This window comes from Ostrea edulis, chromosome 5 (assembly GCF_947568905.1).
Source record: "Ostrea edulis chromosome 5, xbOstEdul1.1, whole genome shotgun sequence".
Classification (NCBI taxonomy): Eukaryota; Metazoa; Mollusca; class Bivalvia; order Ostreida; family Ostreidae; genus Ostrea; species Ostrea edulis.
The window spans coordinates 3,909,776-3,925,743 of NC_079168.1; the positions used below are offsets into that span (position 1 = coordinate 3,909,776).

General features: G+C 34.9%; 2 protein-coding genes and 1 non-coding gene across 3 annotated transcripts in view; 2 read left to right on the forward strand and 1 right to left on the reverse strand.

The window, feature by feature from the left end:
- LOC125650716 (arrestin domain-containing protein 3-like) overlaps nucleotides 1-9,512 on the forward strand; it is a 17,801-nt gene extending 8,289 nt beyond the window's left edge. The window contains exons 7-9 of the mRNA XM_048879233.2: nucleotides 458-644; nucleotides 4,265-4,407; nucleotides 4,743-9,512. Coding sequence (XP_048735190.1) covers nucleotides 458-644; nucleotides 4,265-4,407; nucleotides 4,743-4,766 — 354 coding nt within the window. The 3' untranslated portion in view covers nucleotides 4,767-9,512. The remainder of the gene's footprint in view (nucleotides 1-457; nucleotides 645-4,264; nucleotides 4,408-4,742) is intronic.
- On the reverse strand, nucleotides 7,756-9,502 carry LOC125650717 (structure-specific endonuclease subunit slx1-like). The gene is made up of 2 exons (XM_048879234.2): nucleotides 8,613-9,502; nucleotides 7,756-8,302 (listed from the first exon to the last, which is right to left on the reverse strand). The coding sequence occupies exon 1, from the start codon at nucleotides 9,500-9,502 to the stop codon at nucleotides 8,633-8,635; it is 870 nt and encodes a 289-aa protein (XP_048735191.1). The 3' UTR covers nucleotides 7,756-8,302; nucleotides 8,613-8,632.
- A 212-nt stretch (nucleotides 9,513-9,724) lies between the features above and the next one.
- Nucleotides 9,725-9,797, forward strand: Trnav-aac (transfer RNA valine (anticodon AAC)). Its single transcript has one exon. It is a non-coding gene; the product is annotated as a tRNA-Val (tRNA).
- The last annotated feature ends 6,171 nt before the right edge of the window (nucleotides 9,798-15,968 follow it).

A 15,968-nucleotide genomic window follows, 5' to 3' on the forward strand; every position in this document is an offset into this window, starting at 1 on the left:
TAGGTTAAATGACTTTCAAGATGTGATTAGATTCTGGGAGCTATGATTGTGTTGAATGAATGAGTATGGTCATATGTATTAGCTGATGTGTAGAAGAGAGATTTTTGTTTTGGAAATGTTAAATTTTGGAGACTTAGCGAGGGTGTATCTGAATGTTGTTAAGAAGGAACCGAGATCTATTTCTAAGTATGAGTCAGAACTTTAGACTGAAGGAGTTATGTGTACATTTACATATGTATGTATAAGAGTTGCTTGCAGACAAAAGAAATGTCAATCCAATTATACAGGGATTATTTCCCTTAACAACAACATAAAGTGTCGACATTTTCTTTGTTTTTGAAAAAGTAATCCGTTTTACAAGTGAATTAAAATTTAAAAGGACTGCATATAATATTGACAGATTTCATGTTACATGTGTACATGTATTTGTGTGGATGTCATGTGCTTTGAATTGCAGGTGTCTCTACACATCCCAGGATCCCAGAACTTAGCCCTACAGCTCCCCGTTGTGATAGGTACAGTGCCTTACCGTCAGGGCCGACACCCACCTTCCAATCTGCAGATGGACACACAGTTCGGTGATGTGCCTCTACTACCAGCACCACCCCCATACTCCGAGAATGTGACACCACCACCTTTTGGAGGTACAATTAGAATTGTTCGTATAGTATTGTAATTTAAATATTTGTTCCTAATTGTCCCCCCACCTCCCCCAAGGTGCTTCGCACTATGCAGTACAAGTTTGTTGGTCTGGACAAGTTTTTCAGAATCAGCTTTTCAAAACTCCTCTGTTATGTAGTGATGGATCCATTTGCCCAAGGGCAAGTGAATTCAAAGTTTAACTTGCCAAATTCAAATACTGTATAAGCAGAATTTTTAGCAAGGATTTAATTTTGGCATTATTAGCAAGAGTGATGAGGTCGCTAAAATTGAATTTTGCTAACAATTTATTCCATATCGGCATATCGGAGGTAATAGCTACCTTTCCTGGAATTTTAAAATCGCTAAAATTAGCTCTCGCTAAATACTGTACATGTATTACATTTGGCTGTGTATTCTATTTAGCGCCTTTGGCGGAACGCAGCTTCCGCTAAATCAAGTACATCGCTAAATGCCATCCGTAAATCTAGATGTTTAAAGTAATTCAGGAATGCGCTAAATCAAATCTACGCTAACTTGTTGAAAAAACGATTTCCGCCAAATATAATACGTTTACAGTATATATACCCATTTTTTATGGGAAAATCACAAAATTTGTGTCTCGCTAAAAATTACACTTATAAATACGGTATTAGTTGCCTGAAAAAAGAAAGAATATTTTTTACATTACTTAAAAAATTTTATGCACCTGTTTTCAGATTAATGTTACGGTGCTGACAGTCCATGGTCATGTTTTCCAGAATTTTTTCTGTAATAGATGCATTTACAGCATTGAAATTTGGTCACAATTTCAGGAAGCATAATAGAGTTTGAATTTCAGCTGGATTGGTACACTGTGACCTACTTTAGGGCTAAAAGTAGGTCAAACAGTTTTTCGAGCTTTTCTCCTTACAGATACAGATATTGCACTGAACTTTCTCTTGGACACTAATACAGTTTGCATTTCAGCTGGATTGGTGCAACTACTTTAGGGCTGAACTTTCTTCAAGCAGTTTTCCAGATTTTTAATTTTAGTTGCCTGGACTTTTTATGCCCCCAAGATTGGGGGGGGGGGGGGGGGGGGCATATTGTTTTTGTCCTTTCTGTAATTCTGTCTGAAACTTTAACCTAATAACTTTTGCTAATAACTTTTGAACAGTAAGTGATAGAGCTTTGATATTTCACATGAGTATTCCTTGTGACAAGCCCTTTCCGTGGGTACCAACATTTTTGACCCCATGACCTTGGAGTTTGACCTACTTTTTGAAAACTTTAACCTTGCTAATAACTTTTGAACAATAAGTGATAGAGCTTTGATATTTCACATGAGTATTCCTTGTGACAAGACCTTTCCGTGGGTACCAACATTTTTGACCCCTTGACCTTGGAGTTTGACCTACTCTTTGAAAACTTTAACCTTGCTAATAACTTTTGAACAATAGGAGATAGAGCTTTGATATTTCACATGAGTATTCCTTATGACAATACCTTTCCGTGGATACCAACATTTTTGACCCCGTGACCTTGACCTTGGAGTTTGACCTACTTTTTGAAAACTTTAACCTTGCTAATAACTTTTGAACAATAAGAGATAGAGCTTTGATATTCCACATGAGTATTCCTTGTGACAAGACCTTTCTGTTGGTATTGAACCTTTTGACCTTGACATTTGACCTACTTTTTTTCTTCTTTTTTTTTTTACATTGGTCATAACTTCTAAATGGTAAATATTAGAGCTTTCATATTGTACATGAGCATTTCTTTTGACAAGATCTTTCTACTGGTACCAAGATATTTGCCCTTGTGACCTTGGCCATCTTCGGAATTGGCTATTATCGGGGGCATTTGTGTTTCACAAACACATCTTATTCTCATTCAATATGGATACAGATATTGCACTGCAATTTTGGCATCAGTGTCTGACCTGCATATGATGTTTGCAGTACTGTTGTTCATATTATAATTTCAGAAGTGTAGCAGTATACAATATTCCAGGCTGTATAACACAATATGCAATATTAAAAATGGAGGACATAAGTAATTTTTCTCCCCAGTATTTATGGAACATTGTCCAAGGGACCACACATTCATTATACCCTCCCCCCCCCACCCCCACCCCCACTTCTTGTTCTCTCATGGAAAGCAGTCTTGCAATATGATTGTTTAGGAGAGGAAAAATATGAATAAATTCTATTTATTCTGCAAGTTGAGTTGCCAGTCACAATTGACAATGCACTAGCGATTGTGTTCTCCATTTTTCGACAAAGAGTATGGTACACACCATACCAGTGTCAATGTCAATTAGCCCTGAAAATTGAGATTGCTATACAGTATAAAACCCTCATTTCCTTTTCAATTCATATGTTTGGTGGGCTTATTCCTCTTGACTTTGTCTTTTCTGTTTGTTTCTCCCCAAAATATATAAAACAGAAGAATGAGAAGTCATGCTTTCTGAACACTGAAAGCTTTGTTCTAAGTTTACTATGAAATCATGATCAAGTTAAGTCATATGTCAGGGAGTCTTTTATGTTCATTATGATGTAATCGCCAAGGTAGAAATGCTACCAAGGATTTTCCACAATACAAACATGTGATAAATCCTGGAATGAAGAATAGAATTTAAAAATTGATGTCAGATATATCGCATTCCTTCCTGATATATCTACTCGCCAATGTCTCGCGTTCCACTCGCCCGAACTGAGATTTCACTTGTCCTGGATTGGACGACTGTTCATGTCGATCCCAATCTAATTAAAATCAGACTCTGACATAACCCGATTAGGAGTCATGTTCAGATGAACTTTATGTCAGCCAATCAGCGCGTCAGCTTTGAAATCGTCGGTGTTCACAATTCAAAGAAAATGGATGCGATTGTTTGGTTTGAAAGAAAACATATCGCATCTAGATGCGACATCACAATGCACCGTTTACGTTGACTGGCGTTATATTCCTTGCGTTATTTAAGTAAACCATCTTGAAAACTATTCAAATCGTACCCATCCCTATTCATACATAAATTGGAATTCACAATTAATTTGATTTGGGTGTATTTCATATCGTACGTTTTGTTGTTTGTATGAACGGAATAGATTAGGCATTATTGTGAAAGTTTAAAATTCATTATGCGAGAATATACAGTTTTACAGTGTGGAATAAACTTCATTGGAGAGAGATTACAGCAATTTGTTTGCGAATTGCCAGGAACCGCCTAAATAGCCATCATTGTCTGTATGGCACAATCTGACTGGCTGATAGTTCTCATGAATATTCCAAGCGAAAGGTCATGCGGACATGATCCCCTATGGGGTTATGTCAGATCCTATTCTAACGATTGTGAGCGTATTCTAGGATCTGATTTTAATTAGATTGTGTCGATCCCACCCTGTGGTTATCTGTGATAAATGTAGAATCCTCCGTTTTCTTGTGGTAAGATTTTTGTGCTTTGAGAAGAATGTGCCTGAACCTGGGGGCTGGATTTCATGGTTGAATATTCAGTTAATGTTTATTGAGAATTTAAAGATATTTCAGTATCACGGAATGCAAAATTCAAAACCTCAAGAAAATGATGTACAGTGTATATTTCCCAGCCATTGAGATTTAATACATGTTCATTTATGATATGCAGACCCGCCCACCTACTGTGAAAGCATAGAAGGAGCGGTCAATATTCTTGATGAAGATGACGACCCCGGTCAGATGGGCAGTGTTACCTTTACTCCTATGTATACCTTTGTGTATGACTACCGACGACCCCCTGCTTATTCTGAGGTATCAAAGTTTCAGTATCATCTTATTTATATATGTATACTGAGGTTCATGTACAACACCCACTGGGCTTGGTAGAAAATAAGTATATTTGCCTATTTTTATGCATTTCAATTGTAAAATACTAAAAGTTAATCCCTAGTTTCAATTGGACCCTAAAAATTACTTGGGGTGGAACCCACTTCCTTGGAAAAAATTTCTGCATTCCCTAAGTAGCTGTGCTCGTACTAACGATAGCATCGTCCACTTTTAAAATATTTCCATTTATGAATAATTTCTCTGGTTGACAATTTGCTTATATGTATGTATATTCAAATTTTGGGAAAAAATTGTTTCAGAGCGATCCCCACCCTCCTCATTGATTTTCTTGTCACCTTAACCAGCTGCTACTTGTACAACAAAAGGAGTTTCTCAGAGTGGTCTGGATTTTATCAGGAATGGTCTGGATTGTACAAGGAACTGATTGGATTGTACCAAATTCCTTTAGCTCAACAGGGATGAAAATACATGCACGATCTTCAAGGATTGAATAATAAATCTGACCTTCAAAGTCTCTGTATGTCTATCAAACTGAATATTTTTTTAAGGAATGCATATTTTGAAATAATTATGTCATTTTAAGATGTCAGTATCCTTATTCACATGTCAATGCTAAGGGCTGAGTGTTAGAATGCAATTCATGGCCCAGAGTTGATATTTCTGATCTGAAGTTGTTGAGGTTCGCCTTGCTGTTTACAAGGTGACTATTGGTTCTGAACTTGCTGTCTTTCTGTTTTTATTTGTATATTGAAGATTCGGAGGCATAAAGGTTTTGGTCAGTATGTTTGTCCACTAAAACTTTAACCTCGCCCATAATTTTAATGGATGGTGAGAGGGCTATCATATTTCACATGTGTATTCCTTGTGACAAGACCTTTCTTTTGGTACCAAAGTTTTAACTGTGACCTTCACTTTGGACCTATTTTTGAAAAACTTTAATAACCTACTGGTAGGCCATAACTTCTAAATGGTTAGTTATAGGGTTTTCATATTTCATGTGTTTATTCCTTTTCACAAGACTTTTTTTAGGTAACAAATTCTATTACTTATTAAATGCCCTTGATGTTTGATCTACTTCAGAAAAATTTTAACCTTGGCGTGAACTTTTGAATTGTAAGTGATAAGGCTTTCATATTTCACAAGACCTTCACTTTTAATACCCAAATTTCTGACACCTTGACCTGGGAATTTGGTCTACTTCCTGAAAATTTTTAACCTAGGCCATAACTTTTGAATTGTTAATGATAGTGTTTTCATATTTCACATGTATATTCCTTGTGACAAGACCATTATCTGGGTTCCAGAATTGTTTTGCTGTCGTATTGGGGGTGGGGGCATATGTGTTTCACAAGCACATCTTGTTGAGGTGGCTTTTGGATGTGAGCTTGCCGCAATTTTGTTTTTGAGGTGGTTTTTCATACATCGTGCTATAATGTATTGTCTATTATCTTGCTTTATTTTCTGTACTTGTGTTGTTTTAGTATTTTGAAATGTATGGTGCTAATTTTGTGATATTTTGAAATCCTTAAATGTGTGGTTGTTATAGAACTATGTTGTTAATTAAGCAATTGCTAGAATTATGATGTGAATGTAGTCTTTTCCGTCTTTGTGCTCTAGAAGTACTGTTACAGTACTTGCCGTTGTATAGGGACTCACTGAATGCTGACCTGTGTATGTAGATTCTATCTCTAAACAGGTCCCCAAGGTCCTATTGCTCTTCTTATAAATTACTTGTGAAAGTCAGATATTCTTATGTGGTATTGAAATATTGTTCTAACAACACTTGCAGGAAATGCTGTCTGAATTCCTGACACACAGAGCTACTGGAACAAGCTTTTGATATTTTGAAAGGTCAGAAATAGTTCACTACCCAGAGTACAATTGCTAGATAGATGTATGTTGTAAGGGGATGCCCCTCTTTACAAACCTTTATTCAATGTCAGATGTAAGGGGATGCCCCTCTTGACAAACCCCTATTCAATGCCGCGTGCATTTATATCTTGTGACTACATGTACATGGTTTATTTGAAGGAGTTTGTATTCAAGCTGTTCATATTGTAGCTTGATGTCTTTTAATGTTATTGAATCAACCTTGTGGCCATTTACCAATGGCAATTTCACTGGAAGTAATTATTCATGTTACTTGTCTTGAATATCCGATGTATACAATGTGTATATTTGCAGAAATCTTAATGGTTAAGTTGGAGGAAAAGGCAGGCAATCTCTCTGAATCATAATGAATGAGATCTTTAGCTCACTTCTAAATCTAATGTATATCAATACACGGCGATCTTGTTAGGTACGTGGCGGAATTCTAAAGCTCTTTGTACGTGTTTAGTGTTATTTCAGATTTGGGAGTAGACTAAAGGTCATATTTCAAACAGATAGTGTATATTTCTGTGTGGGTTTTTTTATTTTATAGCATCCCGAAGGTATATTTCTGTGGGATTTGTTTTTTATAGCAGGGTATTTTTCTGTGTGGGATTTGTTTTATACTGTCTTTCTGTGGGGTACTTAGTATGTGCTCAGAATTACTGATTATACAGAGATGTGCATCTTTATTTTAGAACCAATTTTACAACTTTCCAGGTTGTCTATGTGCGTGTCTTATTAAAAATTTATTATGGCATGCTAATCTTTGCCTCATATAGGTACATGGAATTAAGAAATTTTTATTCTTTATTCAAACTTTCGATATTGGTTTTACACCGTCACACAAGAATTAATGATGTACACTCTGTTTTGGAAATATTTGACTGAGACATCAAGTTTTTATATTGGTGTTGTAGGAAATGGAATGTGGCAACTGAGGTCCAAACCCGAGTCAATATAATTAAAATTAGATCCTTTGATTCGTTCATCTACTATTGCTACACATAGTACAAACCTATGTGTAGTGATATTATATGAGCGGATCAAAGGATCTAATTTTAATTAGATTGAAACCTGAGGGAGATTTAACTATGTATATTCATGTACATAAACTCTCAATGTACAAACAATTCATCATCTATATGCCTTTCAATGTTATATATATAGTAGGTTTTTAGTTTAACTTTTTGTTGGCAGTCTTTGTACTTATACATGTAATATGATGATGAATATAATATTTATTGTTTTTTTTTTATATTGATATATATTTTTTTCTAATTTTGTAAGTGTAATATTATTACATGTTTGTTATATGATATTGTAACTTCATGTGTTGCCATTCAACCTGTTTGTCTAGATATAAAGGTGTTGATTAATAAATTAAGGTGTCAAAATGTCAACGATGAAGTCTGTTTTTAACATGCCCAAGAATGAAACAAGTTCAAATTGTAAGTCTATTTTATTGCCAATCTAATTAAAATTAGATGTTATACGCGAGTGGATCCAACATCTAATTTTAATTACATTGTTTTATTGCCAGGGGACAATATGCGATATATTTCACATTGGTCTCATTGAACAGCTACCCCACAGATGTGTATCATAAAAATATGGAGCAAGTGTATATATACACTTGCAATATTGATCAAGCAATATTGATAGGACGCATACAATACTGACCAAGCACCATGTGGTTACCTGTAACCTTGGCTAAGCAAAGTTGGAACTTGTTGAGCTTAGAAAGGTCTTGTACAGTGTATGTAGTCTGTACTTTCTAAAAGTAAATCACATATTTTTACAATAAAATACATGCATGTACAAAACCACTCGCTGTCCACATACATGTAGAAAATGACACTCTTCATAATTTGACATCAACATAGTTTTTCACTCATGACTTTGATGTACCGGTATTCCCATCCCAAGAGCTAGCACACATAATTGTGTCTGTAATAGTAGTAGTAGGAGGTCTTGTACCATTCCAACCCTAATAAAAAAAAACTACCATTGTTATTGCAGACAAAATTACCGGTTCCTATGGAGCTAGTCACCATTATCACCCAAGTTTTTTTTTTATCACAAATTTTGTATGATCAATCAGCAAGGTCTGGTCTTGACAATTCCAGAAAAAATGACATCAATTATGAACACGGAGATTGAGCAAGCCACAACTTGTACAGTCATCAATAGCTAGTACTTTAGTGACATGCTTGGTCTCCTACACACTTTGAGATTGATGATTATCCCCGAGAGAAAAATCTCTCGTGTCTACTGATTGGTGGTGCATTAACACTGACCGAGTCGTGCGGAGCCGAGATCAGGTGACCTGACTCTGCAGTTCTTCTGTCCAGTCGTCTTCCCCCATGTCCTCTTCTGCACTCGTACATTCCTCCAAGTTTTGATAGCAGCCTTGTTTGGCCCGGATCAGATCTCCCCACAGGATTACTGCCCGACACAAAGGACACTTCCCGTCCACTGGAATGATCTGTCCAGGCTGGTTTGTAAGAAACCGCTTGGCCAAGCATATGATATGGGCCTGCATTGAACACTTTGGATGAACACACTTCAGATTACTATCACTGGCCTTCAAACGCTCTCTACAAATACTGCACCTGATGTGTTTCTCGTTTTTCCTGAGGAGACTCAGTAATTCATCGTCATCACCTTGACTGTCGGATGCCCCCGATTTACTTTTTTTATTTGCTGCATTCTTTTTTATTCTAATGGGACCGTATGCTATGGGCATGTGCGCTGGCGGACTGAACTCCAGGGAAAAGTCCTGAATGTACTGCTGTTTTAACCACCGAATGGTTAATGCAAACCTGCACCAGGGGCACGTATTTAGCATGACAGAGACAATTCGGAATTTATACTGAAACGGTGTCTCTTTCTTCGTTTTTGCGGGTAAATGTTTCAACCTTCTAGACTTCTTTGGATTTTGCCACGCCCATTCGAATCGCAATGCTGAGATCTCATTTGGAAACCCATGAATGACAAGCACCATTTCCCACGGTCCCCGACCATGCGTCCTCCAGGCCCCGCCTGCCTGTTTCCCTTTGTTATGTTGTTGGATTCGCCTGTTTGGGTTCACCGTGAATCCAATATAAGTCCTGCCTTTAAACTGTGGGTTGACGTTATACAGTAAATACACACCGAAAAATTGTTCCAATTCTGCCGATGCGTCCATTGTTGTGATTATAGTTCTATTTTCACTTTCGATTAATGCGAACATGCACGCAAAATAGTTTAAGCCTTCAATATAAAAATATATTTGCCTATTTCGTCTTACATACATCAATGTTTATCTATATTAAGTTTAATTAGTTTTTATAATGAATGTACGTGTTTAAAGGAAAATATTGTGAATAATTTTGAACATATATTGTTTATTTCTCTTCCACAATCAAGCGGTTCCATGGTGTAGTGGTTATCACGTCTGCTTAACACGCAGAAGGTCGCGAGTTCGAGCCTCGCTGGAACCTCACTTTTTGTTTTTTATATCTTCAATATTGTCAACGATTCTTTGTAAATACAACAACGTACATTGATATAAAGTCAACGATTGATTTATTGATATTTTCCGCCACACTCAACAATATTTCAGTAGTCAACGATGTATTCAAGAAGAAATTAACTCAGTTAATTAATTGTTTATTTCAATAGAATATTCATCATAATTATTTCCAACTAATACGAAGTGTAACGAGTATGTGAACAGATCTAGGCTAACATCTAATTTTAATTAGATTGTCAAACCCTGCGTCAACATATTCAATGATCAACAGTAAATCATTCCAAGTCCAGTTAATATGTATTTGATATATTTAATATTTATAATGTTAATAAAGGGACTGATTCACGATTTCCCCTCAAATTTAGTTTTTCACTTTAAATGATCAAAATTTATAGTCTAATATGTTTAGAAGGTTTCACCAAAAAATTAAGGTTATTCATCATGACAGAAGCTCATTATAGAGAGTTTATTATTTGTTTTGAAAACGAAGATTGAAGTGTGATATTGTTTACGAAGTTTTCAAAATAAAGGGATATTGATCCAAGTTTATTAGATATATCACATTTCAAGTATACTTTAAGTAAAACGTATCATTTAAAAGTTAAAATTTGTGATTGTACAAAATGAAGATGCTTTAAATTACAAAAATTTACGTTTCACTGGTTTGTTTGTTTACATAAAAAGACTCGAGTCTTTGTTTACCTAACACAGAATCAAAGCTAAGATACTGCTTTTATCCTTGCATTCAGACGGTCCAAATTTTGGTTGTCAACATTAAATGAGTTATATTTTTAATTTTTAACATCAAAAATGATAAACATTTCTTTCAAAAAAACGTGAACCAGCCCCTTTAACGTCCCTCTCAAGAATTTTTCACTCGTATGGAGGCGTCACCATTGCCGGTGAAGGGCTGCAAACTTTAGGGGCCTATGCCTGGCGCTTACGGCCTTTGAACTATTAGGAGGGTTCTTTATCGTGTCACACCTGTTGGTCTCGTTTTTGTTGTTGTTGTTTTTGGTGGTGGTATTTTTGTATCACAAAAATCCCAAAACAATCGAAAACGAAACATTTTGTAGACAGGATGCTGTCCAATTTTTATACGCCCGTCGTTAGGCTATATGGTTCAGCGATACACAGGTGATTTTATATATAGATTGAGAACAAAATGGATAAGAAGCCCCTGTGAGCGATGTATACTTACTTAAGTCCGTCCGTCCGTCGATCCATTCGGGGTTTTCTGTTTCTAATTTCATTTTTCAGTCACATATCAAGCTGAAATTTGCTATACAGTAAAGCTTCTCTCTGGATCACCCTAGATCATGTTGCAATTTTTATCCATTTTGACCTCTCTTACAGGAGTTTTGCCCCTTTGTTTGAAATTATTGTTATATGGAGGGTACATCACTGCATGAAAACTATGGTTTCCATAGTTCGGAAACGATGCGGAAACTTTTAAAAGAAAACAACTGGTTTACGCAAGGTTTCATTTTGAAAAATTCAAGTTTCCAAAGGTTTACAGATCGAGTGCGTAAACCTAGACTGTTCCCGATTCCAGGTGGTTTACGCAGTGGAAACTTGCTGTTCAAACCTAAGGTTTCTGCACTGTTTCCGCACTACTGAACCAAGTCACCACCCTAGGTTTCCGCACAGATTACGCACCACTGAAACTACTTTATAACCAAGGTTTACGAAGTGTGATACAAAGTCTCGATTATTTTCTAGGTTTTTTTTTTTATTATTATCAAAAAATTAGAACGTCATTAAATAGTCATTTCATTTTATTTGGTTTTTTTTTTTTAATCTTAGATTTTATAAGATTTTCATCACGCATCAAATCACAGAGAAATTCATTCTCCTCTTTGCAAACAAAACGCCTTTTTCATCATTCGGAAGAAACCCACAAAACACCAATCGCTGAATATCTATTTACAATAATAATTTCCGATCACATGTCGATTTGAACTTGAAATGAAAGGCGAAGAAAACGAACAGTGATCAATCTCATATCTCTCACAAGGAATATAAAATAAAAAGTTGGGCGAACACGGACCGCTGGACATATACCAAAGGTGGGGTCAGCTGCCTATAAATCTAGAAGGAGTAAACATCCCCCAGTGGCGGATTTAAGGGGGACGCCCCCCCCCCCCCCCCCATAAAATTTTCAAATTTAAGGTAAATCGTGGTATCTTGTTTAGAAAAATGTACTAAACGATAAAAGAAGCAATAATTTCTTCCACTTCCGGAGAAATGAATGACAAAATCTTTTGATTTCTTGAATTACTTTATTGGGAGAATTTAATTTTTTCGAAAAATCCTTAAAATTTGCTTCATATTACTAATGTCACCTTATAAAAAATTATAGAAAATAGTACAAATTACTAAATAGGAGACATATTTCAAGCCCTATAAAATCCGGGAGCTTTCGGGGGCTTCGCCCCCTGGGCCCCAATGATAGGTTACATGGGTAGACTAGATCATTATAACGACCATAGAATTTGCGAAATGTTGACTTTAAACGAGACTGTTGAAACCCCTGTAACCTAAATTTGTTTGTCAGTTGCCTGCCTTAATTTAAAAACTTATCACACGCAGAATAATTAAGCTCTTAGGCATCGAATCAGTCGAAAGATATAAACACCATATGCAAGTAATTATGGAATATTGCTACAAAAATATGGGAAGTTGATGCATGATGGAGAAGCTGAAATCATTCCGTTTGTCATAATGTTGAGTTGTTAGTTTGCCGTTAATACCCATTTTTAATGAAATATATAAGTATATGATAATATAAAAACAGGTCAGCTAACAAAGGAGCACAATCATTGCCCATAGGAATTCCAATTGACAGAATGTTGGAAGACCTGATCACTTGATCATCACCATGCTATAGACTATATTGTCATTGAGGAACTCCAGCATTTTTTTTAAAATTTCAACTTCAGAGTACTTGTGCGTGGAATCAGAGTAGTGTTTGACAATTTTTTTTTGGGGGGGGGGGGGGTGACTGATAACTAGATACTAGAAATAAAAGACATCACAGAGTCTTCCTCATCTGCTTTTGTTGAACAAAGATGTTAACTGCAAATTAACAACTCAACTTTATGACAAACGGGATGACTTCAGCTTATCCATCATCCCATATTTACATGTATGTAGCAATATAAACCATTATCACCTGCATATAGTGTTCATGTATGTCAACTGATTCGAAACACAAGAGCTTGTTCTGCGTATGATAGGCTACTGACAAATAATTAAGTTGATGTTACAAGGGTTTCTATATATCATAAATATTAATTATATATTAAAATGATTGCATGTTATAACAATCTAGTTTGCAGATGGTAATTAAACTAATTTGCTATGTAAAGGTTTTCACTTTCATCCGAAGTGGAAAATTGGTTATAAATGACCACTTTTGAGGAGGCAACATTTCAAGTTGAAGAATTTATCTATATATCATTGGGGTTTTTTATTGTGTGGATTAATTTGGACATAAAGATTGTTCCCGAGAAGAATGAAGTTATTCTGTTGGTCGGTTTTGATATTATCTATAAACAATCCAGGACCATCGGGAGTCGGCAGTACACTATATAGGCCTACATGTATATTTTGGAATCATTAAAACTGTGAAAAAGAAGAAATACTTATAGTAAAACATAAAGATTTATTCAACATCGTTTTTTCTTTTAAATTATTTTTTTAAGTATCTTTTTAAATCATGCATTGAATGAAAAGTGACCGTTTTCGGTTTTTGTATTTATAACGGTGGGCGGTAAATCTAGTACTGCCGACTCCCGACTCCCGATGGTCCCGGATTGCGATGTTTTAAAGATAATATTAAAACCGGCCAACAGAATTACTTCATACTTCTCGGGAACAATCTTTATGTCCAAATTGATTCGCACAATTAAAAAAAAACAAACCAATAATAATAAGTATAAATTCTTAAACTTGAAATGTCACCTACTCAAAAGCGGTAAATCTAGTACTGTGTTATAAATACAAAAACCGAAAACGGACACCGATACAGGTACGGTTAACAAACATAGCTCATAACACAATTAATATGATCCAAAGAAAGTTACCATTATAACGGAAACAAATTACTTTTAAAAATTAATCAAATTTACTATTATTAGGCATTCTTTGTGTTTCTAAATTATGGCAGAACTCTAAGCCACATAAATTATGTGTTTTCCCCGATTCTACGACGTGGACGTAGTTCTACCGCAGAACCCTCATTACAAATTAAATTTAATTTGATGAATTTTAATTACACATTTACTACTAATTGTCTTGAAGAAATGTTCTATTTTACATATTGTTCTATTTGTTATGCATGGGTTTTTGTTTAAAGTCAAAAGTACTAAATCATGTGTTCTATTTTGGTTCAATGTACGTTTATTTATCGCAAAAAATAATTCTATTTAAGAATAAAAATAAAAGATACGGTATCTAATTCTTTTTTATAATAACAGAAAATATTCAAAATGTATATGATTTTGTTGATATATGATTTTTAACAATGTTTTGATTATTTAATTAACAGCTAGTTATATAACAAATTCTGAGCCTTAATATGTGTAAATTTTAATCATTAGAAAATCAAGATAATAATAATAATAAATTCTTTTATTTAGACAAGATAGCACAATTAGTACAAATGACTAGTTTACATTGTGGTCCTGTATAAAACATATTCAGACAGACAAATAAATGAGAGAATAGAAAAATAGATAACATAATATAAAATATATACATAAAATATACACACGATATCACTGGGACCCCCCCCCCCCCAAAAAAAAAAAACCCCAACCCCATTATTCTGCCATTACTTTTGCAGATAGTTTAACCAAAGACACAATAGGACGGTGCGTAGTCTTTATTATGTACTTCATGTGTGTTAAAAGAAGTGTGTGCTATCTCTAAGTAGAAAATGAATGATTGGAACAATCGACCGATGCGTGAAACACACTCACAGGTAAACAGGAAGTACGTGCTCGAATTAAGTATGGTAACTCTGAACGGGTTTGAAGTCTAAGTCGTAAAGAAAGATAATTCAATATAAAAAAGAGGAAATATTTTAACAAATAACGATAACTCTTCACACCCATATATATCATATCTATATATCACTTATTTGAGTAATAATGCTGCAAATATCATATGCTGATTTAATAGAGGTAATAGAACCACAGCTTCTGACAGACTCAGGCAACTGATTCCATAAAATTGTGGAGGATACCTTAAAAGACCGTTTATAATATTCAGTTCGAACTTTTGGTAAATATAAAATGCCACTATCGCTACTTTTTGTTGTTCTGGAACTATTAAACTAAAAGATAAATTAATTTCTTTATGTACATGTAAAATTGGTCCTTCAAAATTCTTATTAGATATTGTTTTGCTGGGGAAGAAAGAAAATTCAAACCCAAGTTTAGAAAATATAATAAAAACATTTGATTTTAGATACAAATATATAATATTTTTAAATAATATATTTTCTCTTAAATAACACCCCTTGGAATTTCGAAATGTCATTTTTTTTTTTTTATTGATTTGTTCCCATTAACACCCCCCCCCCCCCCGAAAAATTTATTACACCTAGGATTTGTTGTTCAAAATTTATAGGCAATGCGGTTTGCCTCGCATCAGATGGTAATTAAACTAATTTGCTATGTAAAAGTTTTCACTTTCATCCGAAGTGGAAAATTGGTTATAAATGACCACTTTTGAGGAGGCAACATTTCAAGTTGAAGAATTTATCTATATATCATTGGGGTTTTTTATTGTGTGGATTAATTTGGACATAAAGATTGTTCCCGAGAAGAATGAAGTTATTCTGTTGATCGGTTTTGATAAATATCTATAAACAATCCAGGACCATCGGGAGTCGGCAGTACACTATATAGGCCTACATGTATATTTTGGAATCATTAAAACTGTTGTAACGTGTTTAGGTTCGATGATTCGGACCAGTCTGGGGAAAATATGATTATTGATGAATGAATATGTATTTAAAACAAATGAACAACTAAGATAACGAGTCAATATATACAAATAGTTTTCAGGATTACCTATCCTAATCACACATAGCAATGAAACCTATAAGGTATGGGTAAACAAGGCTGGG